Source organism: Chlorella variabilis (genome assembly GCF_000147415.1).
Source record: "Chlorella variabilis unplaced genomic scaffold CHLNCscaffold_6, whole genome shotgun sequence".
In the NCBI taxonomy this organism is placed as follows: Eukaryota; Viridiplantae; Chlorophyta; class Trebouxiophyceae; order Chlorellales; family Chlorellaceae; genus Chlorella; species Chlorella variabilis.
This window is the reverse complement of record NW_005435082.1, coordinates 1,772,814-1,781,450: the sequence shown is the minus strand read 5'-3', so window position 1 is coordinate 1,781,450 and position 8,637 is coordinate 1,772,814. Positions and strand designations below refer to the sequence as shown.

The 8,637-nt window shown below is 71.7% G+C and overlaps 3 protein-coding genes across 3 annotated transcripts in view; all 3 read right to left on the bottom strand.

The window, feature by feature from the left end:
- Positions 1 to 2,458, bottom strand: part of CHLNCDRAFT_143930 (hypothetical protein) — a gene marked incomplete at both ends in the record, with an annotated part of 4,471 nt that extends 2,013 nt beyond the window's left edge. Inside the window, 9 exons of the mRNA XM_005849148.1 lie at positions 178 to 323; positions 444 to 516; positions 734 to 859; positions 1,051 to 1,109; positions 1,287 to 1,364; positions 1,504 to 1,571; positions 1,721 to 1,789; positions 1,888 to 2,038; positions 2,453 to 2,458. Of these exons, the coding sequence (XP_005849210.1) occupies positions 178 to 323; positions 444 to 516; positions 734 to 859; positions 1,051 to 1,109; positions 1,287 to 1,364; positions 1,504 to 1,571; positions 1,721 to 1,789; positions 1,888 to 2,038; positions 2,453 to 2,458 (776 nt within the window). The remainder of the gene's footprint in view (positions 1 to 177; positions 324 to 443; positions 517 to 733; positions 860 to 1,050; positions 1,110 to 1,286; positions 1,365 to 1,503; positions 1,572 to 1,720; positions 1,790 to 1,887; positions 2,039 to 2,452) is intronic.
- An 812-nt stretch (positions 2,459 to 3,270) lies between these two features.
- On the bottom strand, positions 3,271 to 5,586 carry CHLNCDRAFT_143929 (hypothetical protein; the record flags this gene model as incomplete). The annotated part of the gene is made up of 5 exons (XM_005849147.1): positions 3,271 to 3,402; positions 3,631 to 3,702; positions 3,885 to 4,469; positions 4,703 to 5,098; positions 5,500 to 5,586. 5 exons carry the CDS (start codon positions 5,584 to 5,586, stop codon positions 3,271 to 3,273), a joined length of 1,272 nt encoding a protein of 423 aa, XP_005849209.1.
- Positions 5,587 to 5,887: 301 nt separating this feature from the next.
- Positions 5,888 to 8,637, bottom strand: part of CHLNCDRAFT_143928 (hypothetical protein) — a gene marked incomplete at both ends in the record, with an annotated part of 3,542 nt that continues 792 nt past the window's right edge. Inside the window, 8 exons of the mRNA XM_005849146.1 lie at positions 5,888 to 6,130; positions 6,376 to 6,534; positions 6,783 to 6,860; positions 6,994 to 7,050; positions 7,507 to 7,724; positions 7,878 to 7,943; positions 8,164 to 8,301; positions 8,507 to 8,629. Of these exons, the coding sequence (XP_005849208.1) occupies positions 5,888 to 6,130; positions 6,376 to 6,534; positions 6,783 to 6,860; positions 6,994 to 7,050; positions 7,507 to 7,724; positions 7,878 to 7,943; positions 8,164 to 8,301; positions 8,507 to 8,629 (1,082 nt within the window). The remainder of the gene's footprint in view (positions 6,131 to 6,375; positions 6,535 to 6,782; positions 6,861 to 6,993; positions 7,051 to 7,506; positions 7,725 to 7,877; positions 7,944 to 8,163; positions 8,302 to 8,506; positions 8,630 to 8,637) is intronic.

Sequence of the window (8,637 nt, the reverse complement as noted above, 5' to 3'; positions counted from 1 at the left end):
CCAGCACAGCGTGGTCGCAGGCAAGCAGGAGGGCAGCAGGCCGGGCCCAGCAGGCGCGGCCACAACGCATGGTGCGACGCTTGTTTGCGTTGCAGGCCGGAACACGTTGGGAGCCTGCCGGCATGCGGCGCTGCTAGGCCCGGGGCCTGCTGCTGCGCAGCGGGGCGGCTGCACTACAGGGCTGCTGCTGCTTGCGGCAGGGCTGCTGCTGCCCCAGGGCTGCCTGCGCCCACCTTGATGTGCGGCATCTGGCGCGTCACATCCTCCTCCACCAGGTCCCGCAGCTCCGCCGCCACCTCCACGCCCGTGGGGCCGCCGCCTACCTGCGGGGCATAACACATCACACCACAGCCAAGGGTTCGGCCGGCTGCTGTCACCAACACGGGCTGGCGGCGCGCTGCAGGCGGCTCGCCGCCGCGGGCGGGCTGGCGGGCCGGCCTCACCACCACGAAGCTCAGCAGCCTCCTGCGCTCCTCGGGCGACACATGGGGCAGCGCCGCATGCTCCAGCGACTTGCTGCGGGCGGGCAGGCAGGCAGGCAGGCGGGCGGGCGGGCAGGCAGATGAAGCAACACCAGGGCGCGGAGGGTGGCCGGCGAGGCAGTGTACGGCAACGCATGCTGCGCTGCGCTGCGCTGTACTGTGCTTGCGGCGGCCTCCCCCAGTTGGCCTCGCCGCCAGTGTGCCTCCTGCGGCGTGGCCCACGGCGCCTGCCCACCCTGCCCCCGGCCCACCTGGCGTGTCTGCGCAGCTTCTTGGCATCCTCCATGGACTTGAGGAACCAGCAGTGCTGCTGCACGCCCTGGATGCCAAAGGTGGCGTTGACCGCGCCCACCGAGCAGAGCAGGATGTCGTACTGCCTGCGGCGGCGGTACAGATGGAGGAAGGGAGGGAGGCAGGGAAGGAGAGAGGTGCTGGGTTAGGTGGAGAAGTGAGCATGTGGCTGTGGGCAATGTGGTGCAGGGACTGGTGCAGCAGCAGCCAGGCGTGGCAGGGTTTGGCGGTGCAGGGCAGCGGGGCGGTACAGGAGCGGGCAGCACAGCGCGCGCACAGCGTGAAAGTGTGGTCGGCCTCGGTGTGCTCGCTGGGGCCCTTGCGTGCCGCGCACACCTGCAGGGGAGTGGCCGGGCGGGTAGGCTTCAGCCTTGCTGGCTTCAGACCCTGAGACCCAGCCCCAGCAGGGCTGCAGCGCTGCCCCCGCAGCAAGGAGCGGGGCTGCGCCCGCCGCCCAGCGTCACGCGCCCATCCAGCAGCCCGCTATCCCAGACCGCCGCCGCAGCCGCCCACCTCGCAAAACTCCTTGACGCAGGTCAGGGTGCGGCTGGCGGGGTCGATGTCGGTGGTGCGGGCCTCGTAGTAGGTGCCCTGCAGGTGGCAAAACAAACAGTAGGCAGCCGGCAGCAAGCAGAGGCGGCGGGTGGCAGCTGGCTGAGGTGGCGGCGGCGTCCGTGGCAGGCCTGGCGGCCCCTTGCGGCCAGCCCTGCCCGCCTGCTTTCCTGCCCACCTTGCCGCTCATCAGGTTGCGCACCGACTCGACGATGCTGGTCTCAGACACCACGCCGCCCATGGCGCCTGCAAAGCACACACACACATACAAGGGGTGCAGCGCCAGGTCGGGGCCAGGCGAAGGTGCAGGCAGCCGGGGGCCGACGCAGGCTGGCCGTGGTGCGCGCTGGAGAGAGCGCGCGTGATGCCCCGCCGCCGCTGCCACCGCGGCTCACTTGGCAGCAGGGGCGTGTACACCATGTAATTTCTTGGGGACACCAGCACCAGCTCGTACGGGCCGTCCTCTGCGGCGGCGCGGGCGGGGAGCGGGCCATCGTTTTTTTCTTTTTTTTGATGCAGCAGGAACAGTTGTGCCCAGCGCTAAGAGCCCCAGCTCGCCCACCTCCAAAGGCGGCAGGGTCCAGGTTCTTGATGAAGGAGATGGCGCCCCAGCCGCTGCCCAGCACCACGACGCGCGTCTTGGCAGAGGTGCACGACGCGTCGGCGCCACGCACGCGCACCGGGCAGTGGGCCTCCAGCGCGGCATGGCCGGGCTGCGCAGGGTGGGTCGGGGGGCAGGCAGGGGGTCGTTGGGTGCCGCCAGCGCACGCGGCGGGCAGGGTGCACGTGCCGCCCAGCCCGCCGCCGCGCCGGCCCCAATCCAGGAACGCGTGCACACCTTGCCGTCGACGAATGGCAGGGGAGAGGAGGCGGCAGCCAAGACAGGAAGGGTAAGCCTCGTGGGAAGCCTCGTGGCCCTGGCGGGGCGAAGCAGCGCCGGACGCCCGCCAATTGGGACCCTAAGCGTCGAGGCGGGCTGGGATCTGTGCAACGAAGGCGCGGCGAGCCGCGAGGGGCTCAGCGAGGTAAGCATTGGCGGCGTAAGAGCGCAATTCCCCGAGCGAGGGCGGTCTTCTGTGTGGGAGGGTGGTTTGCTATAGGGTGAGGAGGAGCGCGGAGTCGGAAACAGACATTAGGAGGACGATGTGACGATACTTGAGCATACGAAGCGTGTGCCGTGTTGGGTGACGTCACTGGCATGCATATGCGACCGTTCACCCCTGATCTTTTGACTGCGTGCAAGGTCTTCAGAAGACTGCGTGCGGCAATCAGAAGCGCCTTGGCGATTGCAAGGCGGCTGTGAGATGGAGTGGCGACGGGCTGTACCAGCAACCGCCGCCAGCACAGGCCTGCTGTGCCTGTTCGCCCCAATGCACGCTGCCACGCATGCTGCAACCTATGGGCCCCTTGGAACCTTTATGGAAGGGGCATGGCACGCTCCGACATCGGGGCGCTGCATGATTATCACACGCCGGCGCACAGGGAGGAGGAGGCACAGGGACGGCTTGGCGGCCTTACGATCTCGAGACAAGGAAGGCTGCACAACGGCTCGGCGCGGTGTACAATGGGCAAGGTGTTGGTGCAGTGGGCATGGAGAAGTAAAGGATGTGACAACCAAGGCTGTAGGGGCTGGGCTGGGGCGCAGACGGGCTGGGCCCCAGCTGCAGGCACGCCTGGCCACCACACGGCAGGCGACCCGGATGCCGCGGATCCAAAGCTGGGTGAGCAGGAGGGCGCACAACGGGAGAGGGGGAGTGGGAGGGCGAGGGGGAGGCGGGCGGAGGCCGCCGGGCCTCAACAAACTCTGGAGCGGCGGTCCGGACGGCAAAGACAGCACATCTCTGATGGGAGGCTGGCAGGCGCCGAGCAGGGCCACGCCCCAGCGGCACAGCCTCGCCCAGCCGGCGCCGGGGCAGCACCACGCGCGGGGCCTGGCCGGCGGGCCTCAGATGGGCCCCGTGCGGGAGCGGCGCAGCAGCTCCCCCTCCAGCTTGGCGGCGCGCGGGTCGGGCGGCGCCGCCGCCGTGGCGATGACCTGGTGGCGCAGGTTGTTGTTCTGGGTCTTGAGCTGCTCCACCTGCGGGGACAGGCAAGGCGGCCAGCGGGGCCGGCCAGCAGGTCAGCAGCAAGAGAGGGGCCGGCGAGCACGGCTGGCACAAGCGGCGGGCGCGCCGAGCGCACGCATACCAGCAAGCCGGCTGGCCGCCGGGGAGGCGCATCCCCGGGGCCCCGCCGGCGGCGTGGCGTGGGCGGGCCAGCCCGCCCGCACGCACCCCGCACCCGCACCCACACCCAGGCCGCCCACCTGCTGCTCCAGCGTGGCGGTGTATTCCTGCCGCTTGGCACGCGACCGCGCAGCGCTCTCGCGGTTCTTGATCTGCGGGGGCGGGGCGGGAGCAGGGCATGGCGGCGGCGCTGAGCTGCGGGCCTGGGCGGCGCTGCGCGCGGCAGATGGCAGCACACGTGTGTCGCAGCGCCAGGGGCTGGCGGGCGCGCATTGGGGACGGGTCGGCCACGCGTCAGCGCCGCCGGCGCGGCAGGCGCCCGCCCTCGTCTCACCGCGCGCTTGATGGCGCGCCCCTCCTTGTCCCCCAGATCCTGTGGCAGCTCCGCCAGCTCAGCAGCCGCCCTCTCAGCCACTTCCAGCGCCTGCCGCGCCGCCTCGGCCGCCGACAGCGCGCCAGGCTTGGCGGCGGGGCCGCCGTCGGCGCCGGCCTTGCGCTTGCGGGCGCGCGCGGCGCGCGCCGCCGCGGCCGCGTCGCCCCGCGGGGGCAGTCCCTGCGGCTGCATGCTGTGCGGCTGCATGCTGTGCGGCTGCATGCTGTGCGGAGGCTGCATGGAGGGCGGCATCAGGCTGGGGTCCACCATGGGCAGCGAGCTGGATGCAAAGGGACCCGCGGGGGAGAGGCCCGGGGGCAGCATGCTCCCCACGGCGTGCATGTGCAGGGAGCCCATGCCCGGCGCGCCCGAGGCCGGCCCGCCGCCGCCGCCCAGCCCCAGCTGCGCGTGCAGCGCGGCGGGCGCCTGCGGCAGCACCACCACGGGCCCCTGCGCCGCCGCCGACTGCGGCAGCGTGCCCGGAGGCGCCAGGTGCAGCCCCGCCGAATCAAAGAGCTGGGACAGGGTCATGGAGGGCAGCGGCGCCTGTAGCCGGGAGGGAGGCACACGGCGGCGCCGCAAGTCGGCACACCCGCACGGCGCATCCTGCCAGCTGACCGCCGGGGCCACCAGGCCGAGGGCGGAGGGCCCGCCTCGCTGCCGCTGGCTCCAGTGGGGGGGGCAGCACCCCCCGCCGCAGCAACAGTACCAGCAGTTAACAGGCGAGGCGGGCGCTACCGCTCACAACACACAGCAGGGCTCTAAGGCTCAGGGCCCACCTGCGGCCGCTGAGCATGCGCCTGGTTCTCGGCATACCAGCTGAAGATCTGGTCCATGCGCACGCTGCTGAGCGGCAGCGCGCCGCCCTGCTGCTGCTGCTGCTGCTGCTGCTGCGCGGCCGCGGCCGCGGCCGCCGCCGCTGCCGCCGCCGCCTCCTGCCGCTGCTGCTCCTGCTGCTGCTCCTGGGCTGCGGCGGCGCCGGCCGCGGCCGCGGCCTCCCACGCCGCGGCGTTGGGGGCCACCACCACCGCTGCCGGAGCGGCGGCGGCGCCGCCCTTGCCGTCGGAGGGCGGCTGCCCGCCCGCGGCGCCCTGCTGCTGCCAGGAGGGTGCGCGCATGAAGGAAGGCAGAGTGTCCAGCGTGTTGCTGTTGTACAGCTGCTTCAGAACCTCCTCCTGCACGCCAGGCAGGCAGGCAGGCAGCGAGGGAAGAGGGCTCGGGGCAGCAGAACACTGCCACGTGCGCGCAGCATGGCGCGCTTCCGGCACAGCCTCCCTGCCGCCGCTCCTGGAAAAGACCCTCACCATGTCCATCGTCCGCAGCTGCACACAGCATGCCACACAGATGCGGGGGGATGTTAGCAGAGAGGAGGCAGGGGCCTTGTGGGGACGGGGCGGGCCAGGGCGGGGAAGGGGGGCGGCGGCTCGCCCCAACCCCTCGCCAGACTGCGCCCGCTGCACCGCCGCAGCTGAAACACTCGGAGGCTCTCCTCCTCACGGGAGGGCTTCACTGAGCCGAGAGGTGAGGGCAGGCTGCACGCGGGGTGCCGCAACAATGGCCGCTGGCGGCGCCCTACCTGAGCCTCGGTGGCTCCAAGCTGCTCCTCTACATCTTTCAGAGTCAAGTTTAGGACCTGCGAGAAGTCCGTGCCAAAGCCAGCCATCCCGTCGCGATCTCTCCGCTTGAGAGGGCAAGTGGCCTGACAAGAGGCTGCGCCTGTGCAGTGCAAGCAGGAACAACAGCACGGAGGCTCCCGGCACCCCCCTGGTCGGGCAGCGTCCAGCTGGCAGGGGGTGCGGGGTGCAGGGACATGAGCCCTTAAAACTCCAGGATGTGTGCATTACAGGTTCGTTCATCGCTGAAACAGGCATCAGACGAAGGCACGCAGGGCAGGGCCGCCGTCAGCGCCGCATCCCGGAGCGGCGCCGCCACAACGGCAACCGGCCGGCGGTACGGCAAGGCACTCAAACAACTGGCGGCACTGCCGAGTCCTCGGCCGGCACCACCGCCGGCATCATGGGCACACCCAGCACGCCGGGCACCACGGGCACGCCCAGCACGCCAGGCACCGCGCCCGGCAGCGCCGCAGCCAGGTCGGGCAGCGGGGCGGGCGGCGGCGCGATTGCATCCATAAACTCTTGAGGCTGCATGAACACAGCCTGCACCGTGCTGCCCGCAAACATGCGGCCGTGGATGGCCGCGCGCGCCTGCAGGGGGCACGGGGGCGCAGGGGGCGGCGGCGGGAAAGGTCAGCGGGGCGGCGAGAGGCGGCCCGGGCCGGCCGGCACCTCATACGCCTCCTCCTCCCCCCAGCGGCGCCAGCAGCGCGCCTGCCATCCGCAACGCTGTCACCCTGAGCAGGCCTGCCCGCCGTGCACCGTGCGACCGCGCACCGCACACCACGCACCACCACCACCATGCCCCACAACCCCGGCCCCGCCCCGCCCCGCACCTGCTTGCTTCCCTCCAGGTCCAGGAACTGAACATACGCCCTGCCGTAGCTGCCGGTGCCCATGAGCGCCGCCGCGTCGGCGGGCACGGGCGGGCGCGGCACCACCACGCGCAGCACCGTGCCGTGCTTGGAGCACTCCTCGTGTATGTCGGCCAGAACCTGCGGCAGTGGGAGAGGGGGAGGGGGAGGGAGGGCGGGATTGGAGTGGTGGAGAGAGGACGGCTGGCAGGCTGGGCGCTCGACGGCCGCTCGGCAAGAGGAGGGTGGTCGGGCAGGAGGTGGAGCGTTCAGGCGGGCCGCGGCAGGCTGAGAGCAGCGGCCGCCCTGGCGAGCGTGCCCACGCCATCACACAGCACAGCCACCCACCCACCCACACCCCTCCCTCTCCCCGCTGCCGCCCCGCTCACATCCGCATACTCCTGGTCGTCTGCCAGCACGTCCGCCGTGATCATGCCCTCGATCTGGATGTAATTGGTCTCCTCATCCTGCGGCAGGGCGCGGCCTCACACGGCGGGCGCTCAGCAGACTGGGCGGGACTGGGGACGGCGGGACTTGCGGAAGCCAGGGCATGCGCCAGGGCACAGCAGGCTGCTATTTGCCCCAGGCCGCCCTCCCTACCTTCATCTGCTCATCTGTAAGCTGCCCGTTCTGCCGGCGCAGGGCCTGGGACTCCGCCTGCGGTACAGGTGGCGGCAGCAGGCGGTACGGGTGCGGGTCAGGCGGGGCCAGGAGGGGTTGGGGGGTGGATGCATGCCAGCGGCTCGCCGACCCGCAAGCAGGGGATGAGGATGGCGAGGCGGGAGGGGAGGGGCGGCCCCGCTGCGGCCGCGCGTCTCGCATGCCTGCTGCTGCGTGTGGCGAGAGGCACCGCCTCCCCGGGCTCAGGCTGCTGCCGCCGCATTGCCATGTGACACCTGCTCACGCACGGTGGCAGGTAGCGGGGCGGCTCACGGCGCACAGAAAACAAGGGGCGGGCAGCGGCCGGGCACCGGGCCAGGCAGCTGCCGTGATGGCGGCCAGTCGCCGCCGCGGCGTGCCAGGTGATCAGCGGGAGGCGACTGGCCTGTGCCCAGCCCCGGCCCAGGAAGAAAGGAGAGGGAGAGGGGGAGGGTGTGGCGGCGCGGGACCCACCTGGAACTTTGCCAGCGCCTCTGCCGCCACGGTGGCCGCCGCCGCCGCCTTGCCCGGGTCCACATACCCGCTGGGGCGGCCGATGGACAGCGTGGCGCCCAGCAGCTGCACCTGGCCGTTGAGCTGCAGGGAGGCCGAGGCCATGTCGGCGGTACGCAGCTCCACAAATGCGTACCGCCCCTCCGTGTGCACCGACACATTCACCACGGGGTCGTAGCCTGCGGGCGGGGTGGCCAGGTGGATGGGGGTGCAGGCGGGGTGCGAATATGTGAAACAGAAGGGAGGGGCAGCAGGTGGGAGGCGCCGGGGGCAGGGAAGCTAGGGCACGCAAGCTCAGCGCATGACCCTGCGCCCCTCCGCAGGGCGCCCACCTGGCTTGGCCATGTCTGGGAAGGCCGCCGCCATTGTGGAGTTGAACAGTTGCTTCAGCATGTCGGCTGCGGAGGCAAGGAGCACGGGAGGAAGAGGGGGAAGAGGGGGTCGGCAGCGTGCCGTGCAGAGAGGCAAGCGCAGAGGGGGCCGGCGCCGGGACCAGGCGCGGTGGCGTGGCTACGGCGGCATACAACGCAGCACAGCTCTCGCGCCGCTCGCACACGCACACACAGCTAGCCACGCATGCATCACACACAGATAGATACGCGCAGCGGCGGCTCCCACCTGTGACCAGCCCCGCGGTCAGGTTGCCCACATACACCTCGCGCTGCGTCTTGGAGGCGGCCGCCACCGCAGAGGCAGCCTGCTGCTGCAGCACCAGCTGCCGCGCGCGCAGCTGCTGCTCCTGCATCTGGCGCGCGACTGCAGCGGGGGGCGGGGGGCGGGGGCAATCAATGCAGGGCAGGCGGGGGCAGGGCGCGTCGGCGGCGTGTGGGGCGAGCAAGCGCGGCGCAGCAGGCGCGCGAGCGGCAGCGCACGGCACAGGGACACACAGCTCCACAGGCGCCGCAGGTGGCGCCGTGGCCAGGCAGAGGCGCCAGCCAGCCCAGCCCGCGGCGGCGCTCACTTTCTGTTGGGTCTGTGGCTTGGTTCGCGGAGCGCAGGGCGGCGAATGGGTCGTGGAAGTTTATGGTGGGGTCGATGTCGCGGCCCCGGCCCACGCGCCCCTGGTAGCCGTACCCGGGGTCGCCTGCGGGA